Source organism: Leuresthes tenuis, unplaced genomic scaffold, assembly GCF_036924035.1.
Source record: "Leuresthes tenuis unplaced genomic scaffold, fLeuTen1.0.hap1 SCAF_18, whole genome shotgun sequence".
NCBI lineage: Eukaryota > Metazoa > Chordata > Actinopteri > Atheriniformes > Atherinopsidae > Leuresthes > Leuresthes tenuis.
The window spans coordinates 17,846,275-17,859,947 of NW_027325372.1; the positions used below are offsets into that span (position 1 = coordinate 17,846,275).

General features: G+C 38.8%; 1 protein-coding gene across 4 annotated transcripts in view; it reads left to right on the forward strand.

The window, feature by feature from the left end:
- adgrb2 (adhesion G protein-coupled receptor B2) overlaps positions 1-13,673 on the forward strand; it is a 222,759-nt gene that overhangs the window by 111,543 nt on the left and 97,543 nt on the right. For 3 of the 4 annotated variants that reach the window (XM_072370498.1, XM_072370501.1, XM_072370499.1), the window contains exons 3-4: positions 81-164; positions 2,175-2,363. In XM_072370498.1, the coding sequence (XP_072226599.1) occupies positions 81-164; positions 2,175-2,363 (273 nt within the window). The remainder of the gene's footprint in view (positions 1-80; positions 165-2,174; positions 2,364-13,673) is intronic. The other variant, XM_072370500.1, reaches the window with a different exon arrangement.

The following is a 13,673-nucleotide window of genomic DNA, read 5'->3' on the forward strand; positions in this document are numbered from 1 at the left end:
GCGCTGTGTCGTATAACTAAACAGGGAATTAAACAAGACGTCACATAGTAAAAAAAAATCCCCCTCTTGCTTTGTTTCAGACCCATATGATGATGATGACCTGAAGGTGAAGACCCAAAGACCACGCTCAGCTGACCAGCCAGGTGTGTTTCAGGCACAAACAGGTGAGTGTGATGTAGTGTTCACATCCTGGAGCAAATGAGAACAGCTTGACCTCCACAGGCTGTGTGTGGCTGAAAATAGTGAGTTCCTTATTAAATAATTCAACCTTGTGAAGCCTGGAAGAAACCCTGGGCAGCTACCGTCGTTGATGAGTCACATACGTGTATATGTGAGGATGTGTGAAACCTTGTCTCTGACTTTATAATCTTTCATAATTAAAAGGATTGGATAAGACCGATTCAATTATTCATAACATGATACATTAAACATACATTAAATGTATGTCATATATGAGGAGGAAACTGCCATCCACATCTATAAAAATACAAGTTACCTGTTTCACCTAAACTGGAATGTGTCAAATATTAAGTTGTACCAGGGCTAATATGAACACACACACACACACACGTTTCCACATTCACAATTACCAGAGTGGAGGAGGGAGTCACTACTGGGAGGGAAACCCCTGGCTCTGCTGTGTCCTTCTCTTTTGCTCTCCCTCCTTTCGTGCTTCTCCCCATTCTTCCATTTCTCTAGGCATGTGTGATGAGCTTAAGCCCTGACTCACAACACATTAATGAAGATGTAATGCGATTAACGGACATGCAATTAATTAGATTTCTTTCTCTGCCATGTGATGACGCCTCCATCAAAGGACATGAGCACATAAACAGTTTAGAAGTGGAGAATTGGAATGACTTGATTTGTAGTTTTCAAGGACATAACTTAGAAGAAACAATGGGAAACTCTCCACGGCTGCCTGGAAAACTTCAGATCATCCGGAATGATGTCTGAAAACGTGTATGGGTGCTTATATGCAGAAGACTTTTGGACTTACACCCCCTCACCACTGATATCATACGTTTCCATAATACCATTAATATTTTGATTATCACATTAAAACACATTCCTCTAAATGTGTTTCATGTTCAATCAAGAGTTATTTATTTTAAGAGGCTTAAATACATTAATGACCACAAATAATTTAATATCCATATTTATATGGCTTGCAGTATATCACTATATATGTGAATACAACATCAAAGCCACTTGGCTTTTTTTTTTTCTAGCCCAGATTGGGTCTCGGGAGATGATTATACACAACATTACACATAACTGCTGTGCCTCATTTGACAAAAATATATGCAATTTACAGTTGTTTCTGACCATGTGATAAGCAAAAGTGTCTGTAGGTATGCTTAAGTTGATAAAACCCTAATTGTTACTTCATTAGGAGAGAAAACATCGGTTATGGCGGAGAGTGACTGTGATGTGGGGAGTGTGAGGTTGAAAGAAAGGAGGCAGCCAAGCAGAATGACAATTTAGGAAAAATAAATGGACAACAATACCAAAAGCATGAGCACTTGACCAAGGCTTGATCAACAAAAATACAGAAAACCTGATTGTTCTCGGGTTATTCTAAGGTCACGTCATACTTGATTCTGCTCTCATATGCCACATTTTGCAACTTTTCGGGCAAATAGGCAGGGAAAGCGAGTAACATGACCTGGTTTCACATAAACAGTGTTTTGACTCTTGCTGAATTGCTCAGAAGAAATCTACTTATAGGAACAATGTATTTGTCTCTCGACCAACTAAAAGAAAAGGTAGGTCGTATGAGTATAAAAATAGAAGATCAGAAAGAATTGCGAACATAGGGCAATAAAGCCTGGATGTTTTAATATTCTTGGTTTCATTAGAAATGGAAAGGGAAATGTATAAGAGAATGTGTTATACCGCAAGTAGTAATTCCTTCTTTGTATCCCTTTTTATGACTGAAACATCGATATATTTAGTGCAGTCATCTTTTATCAGCCTCTTTTTTAACATATCTGTGATGACGAAACCCGCCATTATCAGAAACTATATTGGCATGAATCATGAGCTGAGATTCTGTCCTCAAAAAGAAAATTCTGACAAAAAGAAACAGTGGGTTCATGTAGCGACCACTGGGATAATTCAAAGTAAAGAAAAAGGAACCATGTTCTCTCCCTCTCCACCTTGCTCCTCAGGTGACCCTGCGGCGGAGGAGTGGTCGCAGTGGAGTGTGTGTTCTCTCACATGTGGGCAAGGTTGGCAAGTGAGGACGCGATCATGTGTTTCTTCTCCCTACGGGACGCTGTGCAGCGGTGCCCTGCGGGAAACACGCATGTGCAACAACACTGCGTCCTGTCCGGGCGAACCTGGAATCATAAGCTCAGGTACGTCAAACGAACTCACGCCTTATCATCGGTGCCGCATAGTTAGCTATGATCCTCACAGCTCTTTGTTTGATGGGGAAGTTTTTGTGATAGAACTTACCTACGAGAGCGCTACCCCACATGCCTATCGTCTTGAATTTTGTAAATGTAAAAATCTGTGAACATTAGGTGTTAAACCACACTTCGCTCACCCTTGCAGCCTTTACTTATCTCTTTTACAAACTGTTATGTAAAATTAAGAAAATAATTACATTGTGAATTCATCTTATTTTTGAAGAACGTAGGCGTACGCACATGCACACAAGGAATCTGCACCGCCAGAATCAAATTCCAAGTTCAAGGTTCAAGTTATCTTAATCATCCCTGTGGGGTCATTTGGTCTGCAGCTAGCAGTAATACATAGCATACAACTATAAACAGCAAGCATACTAACACATAATATACTAATATTGTCCTTTACAAGGCTGATGGCAGAAGGAATAAATTACTTTTGGAAGATCTAATCTAACCATGGTGGAGCAGAAAATCATTTCAATTCATTCTGTTGGCCAGCTGAGAGATAAAGACTGGCACCCGAGCTGGATGTCAGCAAGTCTATTAGACCTGCCACTGCTCTGAAGTCCATACTTCCTGGCCTTTATATTTAGTTCTCCTCAGTTCTTTAACTCCAGGCGTTGTTCTCATTTCCCTTGACTTGTTTATTCCTGTCACCGTCTTAACTTATATTTTCTCAAAAAAAATAAGTTTTGGAAATTGACCTATTTGAGGATAATAAACAGATAAATGTCTGAATATCTAATAAGTCACAGTGACAACTTACATAGCTGCTTGTACAAAAAAATAATGACAACATCTACTTTTTCTTTCTTTTTTCTTTAGCTTCAGTAAAATCAGTCCCATTTAAGAAGCAGCAAAAGCCCCGAATTATATCTAACCAATCATACAAATATATCATTTGCAGACATGCCCTGCCAGTCTTATTGAGTACTACAGTTAACCAGTCGCTTGCGACAAAATTACATCAGTAATGAAAAAGGAAAAAAGGTGCTGCTTACCTTTTTTTTCTAAGATCCTTAACTCCAAAGGCTATTATTACAATTCCTGTAATAATAGTTGTTTCCATGGTCAGACTGTAAGCTGTAGTAATAGGTGATAATTGTCTTTTAGCTCAGTCAGAAAGGTTTTCTTTATTACTGTTATTTGGCGACAGATTAGACTTAGATGACTCTTTCTCACTCATCTGTGCTGTCTGATCTTGAACCATAATAAAAAAAATAAATGAAAAAAAGCTTTAAACCGAAGAGGGGTCTTATGACACACATTTGAAAGTAGGAGTTGATTTTTTTCAAAGTGGATTTCAGCATCTTAAAGTATTTCACCTGTGCTGTTTATCAGGTCTCAGGCCCTGCGACCCTGAATCAGATTAAGCAGGTATGGAAAATGGTTGGCTGGACAGTTATCCGGTTCATGCTCATATGACCTCTTCATTCACAACATGAAGCGGGCTATGTGTGTGTTGCTGGTGAAACACAGGGTATTAATTATCAACGGGTCTGACGGCCTATGACTATGCTATTTTCTGTTTTTCTGTTTTGCTTGACTGCTTTTCGTGATTTTTTAAATGAGTGGATTGCATCTGGATTTGCAGATGAGCACAAATGTGAAACCGAACGCTAATTGGGAACTGGACTCCCATCTGTGTAATTTATGATTCGCACCCACGCACTAATGTGCCAGGTTTAGCAAATCTGGGCCTAAAGAAGTTTACTTTCAGAGGTCCCCGTTTTACAAATGACAGATTCCTGGCAAATGAATTGCATTATAGAAAAATGAACTATGATGTTTTCAATATCAGATTTGGTGACTACTTCCCTGGAGTCAAGAGAGTCATGGTAAAAGTATTATCAAGTTCACTGACAGCGTACTGAGCACATAAAAAGCAGCAAAAACAACAAAAAAAAAGTCTTTCGACTGCCTGACAGGAAGATAATAAGGTCTTTCTTTCAGGCTAACGGGAATAGTTCTAGGTTAACCTCAATGAACCCAATGACAGGTAAGAGATTGGATCACTGGCATATGGTGGTGCTGTCCACTATAAGGAGTACTGCTAATAATCTCTGAATGATGGATGGATGTGCCCATCAAGTTGGGGCCAATACTAATGTCATGTTAGTGTTACAACATGGAGTAGAGTCATTCTGTTGTTGCTACCAAGTCTGCAAAGATATATCTTTTCGAGCAGTGCCTTTCCAGAGGCTGACGGACAGTCAGGGAATGACACAGGGATTAAATAGGCCTTTCTGATTTGCCATTCACATGCCTACAATATAAGCACAAAGGAACAGGGCGGCTTTGAGCCAATAACTTCAAGGTGGAGGGTTCCATTGTTGAACATGGGTTAGAATAGGACACGTTTCTTCTCTTTGAGTTATCTTTCGTGAGATTCCTGTTCAGTATTTAAATAAACGCAGAGTTCTCCATCAAATTTGCAGAGCTTTAAAGATACTGTCCATCTGTCCTGTACCCTTGTGGACGCACTTCCTTATCATTGTGTATGTAGTGTGCTGCATATTATGCACGTTCCCCCCAGTGTTTGTGCACACATTCAAAGTATCTTGTATCCACAAATAGAGACTGTGGATGTGTTTGGCACATCGATGTGTTTTTTGTGAGTCTCCCATAAAGTGTGGGTATTATTTTGATGTTGTTTTGGTGTCAAAAGTTATGCAACTATGTATGTAAGTTTGTGTTTTTGTAAGCAAGAGGCACATTTTCCTTCCCTGTCAGTGCATATGCTAATCTTGTCTTTATGCAAATGTGCCAGCCCGATTTGTATGTCTAAGCGCCTCATTTTCTATTCCGTGTCGATATTAATATCCTCAGCTGCTCCTTTGATGGGATATTGGTTGCTGTGTTATGTTCCGTTTATTATTTCATTTTACCCTCCTCTCCTCTGATGTTCTCTGACATGGTTCTAGAGGGGCTTAAGGGCTCTCGGGGGGATTGCCTGAACAGGATCTCACCAAATTTAAGCAGACTAGGACGGTGGGGTGGTAGCAGAGAAACGCAAACGTTTTTAATGAACTTGTGATTGACTTCTTTTGTCTTATTCATGTAAAAAGTGTGGTAGAATCTACTTGTTTGCTTGATTTTCTTAATCTCTTTAACCCTTGATCACATGTCAGTCTCTGTCATGGGGAATCCTAAACAAACATATGATTCAGGGCACTGAGGATGACATGTACATAGACACATTAATCAAGATTACATGCTTAGATTACAATTTAAGACTTAAAATTAAGACTCGATACTCTTTTCACATTCACTGTTCACTAGCTTCGAATGTGATCACCCCATTGAATGGCAATTTAGTTGTGAAATCTGCCCAAACAGGGACTTAAAACACAAAATTGTAAAACAAAAATCCATTCTAAGAGAATTCCAATAATAATGAGCAGTCTCTTCTCACCTACTCATAGGTGACACTGGCTCACTGAGCCTCTTGAAGGTGGTAAAACGCCTCTTCCAGCAGGACTGGTAAGAAGTGATAACATTCATTTAATGGGCAGACAACATTTAAAACACACACAGTGACAATAATCTCTCTAAAAAAAGAAAACCTCAGTTTTAATAGAGTTTTGCCTTGTAAGCTTGCTGTTCAGAAAACGACAGCCAACCTCCAAATCTGCATGTTAAATGTATTTTTAACCAACAGACTTTATTCTGTTTATTGGCATCTGTAAATAGGGAGAGCACACAGGCAAAGGTTTCTCACAGAGCACCCTGGGGTGTGGACAGCGCAGTCAATACATTTTCTGTGGCAGATCGAATATTTCTTTCTGTCTTATGTTTTGCCACTTTCACACATGTTATGGCTTTGACTGCGGCTGTTTGAAGATATCAAAGAAAAATAACTCGAACAAAAAGCCAATTCAGTTAAAAACAGAATTCGCTATGTGTTAAACTCCCAAATGAAGTCAACACAGATAATGAGTTTGAAGTAATAGTCTCATTCCTTGACAAAGCAAACTGGGCAGTAATTGGTCCAACAAATGTAGTTTTAATTCTATTTACACTGTAAGCAGTAAAGTATAAAGCTGGCATGCCCCAAAGCAGGCAAAATGGAGTAGTACTAATACTCGTGTTCTGTTAAGCCACTGCTCATTTACCATAGATTCAGTGACATTTAAAACATGGGTTGGAGAAGTGGCGTTTCATGAATACAATCTGTGTGGGTCAGTGCAAAGTTAAATGGTGTACCACTACACTATCTGTAATCATTCAAGCGGGAGAGCAATAAACTCACAGCAGATTCATTAAGATGGCATATACATTGTTATTAGCGTACCCTGACTCCTACACAATATTGCTAAATATTTTAACCATGCTGTTGGGTGATGAAATTGCAGGTTATTAATCTTCTGAATCAGTATGATGCATGTGTGCATCTCAAAGGTAGAAATTAGAAATTAACAGCTGATATCTTAATAGCACATATATACACACACACACACACACAAGTGTATCCACAAACTACTGTACATAGATTTAAAATACATTTTTAGAAAACATGCACTGGGTTAATTTTGGTTCTATTTTGGGATAGGCAGAGCACATGTATATGCATGATTTTTGGTTATGATTTCTTTTCCCACTCAGTTCCTTTTTTTAAAGTGCTTCTTCTACATTCTCATGCTGCAGCCTTAAAACTCAGAACACACTCTGAAACCTGTCATGGTGTCTTTTTTAAGAAAAATGAATGCATTTGGGATTACTAATATCTGACTCTGAATCCCACTTGAAATTAAAGACTGCGGCAGCATGTTCAACTCCGGTGCTTAGGAAGCTTTTACACATGCAAGAGCCATGAATGTGCTTGAATGGCCGCTTGTGGGCGGCTCCAAAAACAAGTCAAACCCCTTAGTCCCCCTTGTTAAGCTGCCCAATTATACACAGAAATAAAGATGTTCAATTGTGAAGGAAAACAACTTTGGTCCCTTTAGCTATTTTTAAAAAAAATCACATTCAGATCATAGTAAGCTTCAATGTTATGTTGTTAGGAGTATGGCGGCTTTGTGTTGTAGGTAAGTGTCGTGTCATTGGATTCTTTATCTGAGCTATCGCTTTCATCTGGCTTTGAAAACCTCTGATTAGAAATTGCAAAAGGACATTTTCTTCAAAGACAGTCTTCACACAGAAGTACGGGAAATAATGTTTGCTTTTGGAAAAGGTTTATGGTGAAATTAAAATCTGAATAAGCATAAGAGCTTGAACGGTCTCAGGTATCACCTTCCCAGAACCAACAATGCACCATCGTCTCTCCACCTCAGGCAGTTTCACTGTCATTCACACCTTGCATCCTGTGACTGAAATTCGCCCTTTCAGGCAGGTAGACAATTCAGAGGTGACAAGGACTCTAACAACATGCACATTGGTCAGGGGGTTCATTGACACATGTGACTGAAATGACCCTCTCTGCTTATAAGCCGATATTTCCCACCATCTAGTTCATAACTGGAGAAGCCTTTTGGATGAGAGGTGAAACGTCTTCAAGATCCAAGAAGTCCAGTTGCCCTTTTTTCAAGCTCTTATGATTACCATGACTGAGAATCTTAATCATCAAAAATCAGAATCACTTTGGATTCTCTAATGCCTCTAATGAGCTTTGCAGCTATCTCCAGGCATCAATTAAACCCCTAAAAATGAATCTCTCTTCAGTTAACATGACACATTTAGGCATGCATTTCCCATTGAAATAATTATATCATGCCTTGAAAGGGTTTGGATATATCATATTATCCTGGGATCTGTGAGTTTGCTAACCAGCCCTCTTCTGAGCCTCACTTCCGATTGATTTCATTGAAAAAAATTGTAATAGTGTCTAATATACATAAGCATGTTTCAAGGTTATTAAAGTGGTCTTTACGTATGTTAGTAGGATCCTAAGTTCAGAGTAGTAGTTTAAGAAATGTCTTATTTTCTAAGAGTCATGAGGGTCAACCTCGTATGTTGCTTTTCCATACGAGAAAGAAAAAACAAACGTTTATCTACCTGCTAAGAAATTCTCAAACTGCCTTCCCTGTCAGCTGGTTGCGTATGTGCAATGCAGACTCTAAGTTTCCACATCAAATTTAATGTAAACTTAAATTTCCTGGCAGAGTGCAGTTGGCCTTTTCCAGCCTGGTGATCGATTGTTAACCTAACGGGAGCAGGTTTAATTCAATGCCTTGACGAGAAGCATCATTAAGGCTCTTTCATAAAGTGACAAGATGGCTGCCACTGATGCCACTGTGGTGTAAATGTTCTTTGAAGAACTGGATGATTAAAAGGATCAAAGAGGAACAAAGGTTCCTGTGGTTTGTTTGCTCATATTTTCCCTTTTCATAAGGCTGATAATGCTGTTTGGAAACCAAATTAGTAGAGACTTTACAGACCAGCAAAGACAAGCTAAAACGTTCCTATTTTTCGACAGATGAGCTGAATGCACCCTTCTAACTCTGCACAGGCATCTGTATGTGCGCTCAAACATCCGAGATAAGCATTTTTTTTTGCAAAACACGCTGGTGGAATCTGCTCCAGTTCAACAAGACCTTAAAGATGACTTTAAAAAGCATTTCATTAGATGTGTAGCAAGAGAAACTCAGCTGCTTTCCCAAAGCTGTCTACAACTCCTGCAACATATAGCCTTTTGGTAAAGCAGCACAGAGACACACTGAGACCGTGTTTTTCTAAATTTAAGGACATCTCAGTATTTACTAGCTCTACGGATCTTCACACTCTTTAATACATCCTCTCCTTCTCTCTTCCTTCGACTGCCGCTCCTCTGAGCCTTTCTTCTTAGAGTAGATTTAATTATTTATTGCCATGATTTATTTAGCTTTGCTCAACACAGAACCAGCAATCTCCATCCTCCTGTCTTTAACTTTCTCTCGCTCACTCCCTCCCTCTGGCCCTCCCCACTCTCTATATCCTGATTTCTGTCTCTCTTTCCTGCTTCTTTCCAAATTTGCTCTTGCACTTCTTCTCGATACAGTTCAATCTCCTCTGGTCTCTTGTTGAATATTTCAAAATATCATCCTCCTCGTGTCTACAGTTTCTACAGTACTTTTTTTTTAATTCTATTGCCACTCAAACTTTATGATCCCAGATCTTGCATGTTTTTTTCTTTCTTCTTTGATCTCTCCTATCATGTCCCTATTTGAATGTTTGTATTCTTTCCACTTCTTTACACATGCAAGAGCCATGAATGTGCATATTCCCTGTTTGAAATCTCTATTTCTTCAGTATTCCTTTACCTTTAATATGATTATTTCCACTGCTACTGCCTCTAAATGTACTTGCATCCTCAAAAGATTTTTCAGCAATAATTGTTTTGTTCTGGAAATTGCCAGAAACATGAATCAAGAAGTGTCACTCAGCTGAGCAGCAACAGAGGCTCCTTATCTACAAAGTTTTTCTGTATTACTCCAGTTCTCATTTATTCTGTTTCTATTTATTTCAACTTCATCTGCTGCTAAAATTGGCTCCAATAAAGAGGAAAAATGTGGAGGGAAGAGAGAAAATGGAGGCAATGCATTTTAATGCTTATGAGACTGAAGGTTTTTATCTTTTCAGAGGCAAACTTACCTACATTCATCCCCTTGTCTCAACTCGAGCTGCATAACTGCATGACTTCAAATACCAATGTCCATTTCTAACTGTCATTTTCTCTCAAATGATATCATGTAAGTGCTATGTCATACTCGGCCTACCTTTTCCTTTGTAACTGGAATGTACTCTGGAGGTAAGAAGGCCACCTCCATCATGTATTTTAAGGAATGTGCTCATACTCATAATCTAATGTTTCTCTCATTCTCTAACCCTCTTGCCTGCTATGGGATGCTCCACCCTTTCCCCTCCCTTCCTCTCTCATTCCACGTCTCCATGTCGTGTGCGTTGTGTTCATGGGTGTTTGCAGTGCATGGGCAGTGGGAGGAGTGGTCATCATGGAGTCTGTGCTCTGTGACCTGTGGGAGGGGCTCCAGGACGCGAGCCAGGAAGTGTGTGGATGGAGGCGGGGCCGTTGTTTGCGGACAGCCCGAGATTCAGACCAAACTCTGCAACATAGCGGTGTGTCCTGGTCAGTACCATCCCCATTAACATGACATAACAAGTCTCTTTCTGTCTTGAGCATGACCTTATCCTCTTTTTTTTTCTTCCAAGTCACATTAACCAAACCTGTCATTGTCACAGCTCTTCAATTTACAGCATCATTGTAACTCCTCTGCTAACTAAAGGTCTCTGCTATTGTGTTTCCTCTGTCAAAATGCAGCCCGTTTTTAGGTCTATTCATCGCATCATTAAAACTAGCTGGGGTTGCTTTTTTTTAAACGTTTTTCCTGAAGCAGCTAAAAAAACTGACTGTTGTGAAAAGAATTTGACGTTGAAATAGTTTCCACTTACTAAAAGGAGACCACGAGAGAATGACACTTGTGATCTCGGGTGAAAATTGTTGATAAATCTATGTTTTTAACTTTAATCACTCTTTTGATTATGCATTTTTTCTCCTATAAGACAAATGTTAAGCTAAGCTAAACCGTGAATAAAGTAAATACCCAGCAAACAAAGGACTCTTCATCAGTCAGGCTCCTGGACGTCCGAAAGACATTTACGATGTTCGCTGTAGGTTGCCAGTAAATTGTTATCAACTGTCTGTTAATGGAAATTTTTTGGCATCCGTAACAAGTCATCATTTGAAGTGGAGTGCACATCCTACAAGAGACATACATTGATCCTTCAGGGCACCACCTTTTTAGGGGAACGTTCATAGACATACTTGTGTCTGTGGGGGGGCATGTTTTTCATATGTACATACATAAAATGTATGTACATATGAATAACTGCACTTTTATTGCCTTCCCTCATGGAAGTGTGTAAAGCCCAGTGAGCTGCATGTTTTCAAAAGTTTTATTTTTTTAAAACTTAACGTTCTGTCTTTGTAAAACATACATTAAAAAGTTATTGAAACTGTTGCAATTTCTTTCGATTTTTTCATTTTTAAATTTTTTTTCCACATTAAGGAAAGGGAATAAATGGAATTGTGAACCAGAAGATCACATTCACTGCTCTGTTGCACCTCTTTGGGCTTTTAGGACAGTTCGAATTCTGCTAGTACTTCCCTAATCAAAAACAATATTCTTAATCAATCAAGGTCCAACTATTTGATAGCATTCAACATGATACAGCCCTATCATGGCCAATGATTGTCCAATGCAGATACATCGCTAAATATCACTTTCTTCCAATCATCCACAGTCAGTGACTGCTTCCCTTTAGCCCACTGTAGCCTTGTGTTCTTCTCTGTAGGTGTGTTCGTGATGGTTTATGCTTGTCATTTCTGGATGTAAATCCATTCCCTGAAGCTGTTTTTCTTTACACGTCGGTCACAAACACTGGCTCCTGTTTCTACCCATTTTCTATTTCTTTTGTTGTGCATTAGCAATTTTCAAGGCAAATGGTTTTGAGTTTTCTGTCCTGACACTTTCACAACTGTCCTATTTCCTTTGTACTTGCTATGATTTTAAATGCAGGAACAGTTGGAGGTATGCTTTATAAGTCCTGAATGTTCAGCTATAGATATAAAAAATGTTTTACGACAGTTTGTGTTTTGTTCCTTTTTTAATTTTCAGATTTAATTTTATTTGTTGATTTATTATTCTGTTTACAAAACTAAAAGATCTCAATTGAAATTCTCCATCCTCTTTTTTTGACAAGGGTTAAATTATACAGTGCTGACTACGTTTTTAGCGGGGGTTTTCTTTTCTTAAATTGTCAAAGTTGCGCACTTATTGGAAATGAATATGGCAACATTTGACCTCGATTGTTGCTCTACCTGTTTCATTTTGTAAATTTTCACAACTTCTTGATCCTATGACTGCTGATCTCAAATCTAATAGTGAACAACAGTGAGGATGCCTGCTAACCATCTGTTGCAGCTAGTTTTGCTAGTTAGTTAGTTGCCTTTACTACTGACTTCTTATGTTTTGCTAGCCAAGGGTTAGGTTGTTGGTGGTGGTCAACTTCCAAACTGTTTTGTTTTGTTTTGTAATAATTTAATTATCTTTACTTTAGTTTAGTTTAGTTATGTTGCTACGCAAGTCAGATACCTGTCCTCTTTATCTGCTTTATGCTTGACAAACTGCTCCAATGTACAGAGACGCCGCACAATGAAAGCATGTGCTGTTGAAATATCAAGTCATGTAGCATCCATAAAAGTCTAGCAATTGTATTAATACCTTGAAATAATACATAAACAATTTCCAGTCAGAATACTGGCAACTCTAATTTTTTCTCCTGTGTTTCAAGCCTTCAGATCATAAAGGGGCTAAAAGGGTATGTTTTTGACCTGGTTATTTGTTCTGCTTTTGATTATCCCTGATGCAGTTTTCCGTTCCATTTTCATTTGTGTGGTCAGCCATAGGATTCATAGCCACTGTAAAAACTCTTACTGACCTGTAGAATAGTAGCATAGCAAAAAGGTTGGACTCCTATGCTTCACCCATGGTTGGCTTGGTATAGATTGCTGAACAGTCCTGCCATGAAGCACTTCAATTATTGTCTCTGGGATTACCTATTAGGTCTATACCTTGTCAAGAACAGCAGTAAGTCTCAGGTGCAGCCCTATCTAATTCTGTTGCCAGTGGTCCTGCAGGACTTTACTCCAGTCTGTCTCAGACTGTCCAAATGAAACATTTTTATCAGGCTGGAGTGGAATGGGATTCAACAGTTGCACAGATAAAGTCTCAATGCAGCAGTCTCTGAAGAAACAGTGGAACAAGATTTGAGCGACTATCTCTGTGGCTAGCCACTGAGCAACTCTCCAGACAGAATTTAGTTCAGAAGTAAAAATTAACATCCACCTAATGCAGAGTGTTTTTTTTACTTAAAGCGCACTCTAGCTATATAAGTAATATCTCTGCACATATAATTTTCTCCCTCAGAAAAACAGTTTCTCTAAAAGCATTTAGACAACAAAAGAATATTCATTTCTGGCTTTCTATGTTGTCAGATTATAAATGGATTGTGCAATGGAATAAAGACATTAATGGACATGCAGATATTAAAACATCAGACAATTTATAAGAAAAGTGGTGGTCCTTTCGCGATTAATAGCCTTTTTTTAACTTGTGAATTGATTTCAGTCTGAGTGGGAATGTGCTTGCTTAGTGTGTAATCACTCACACCCTGAGAAATTATCGCAGACTAAGTGCTCATTATTTGGTAACACAAAGTAAAATAATCTTCTATTATTTTCCACCGGACTGTGCTGAA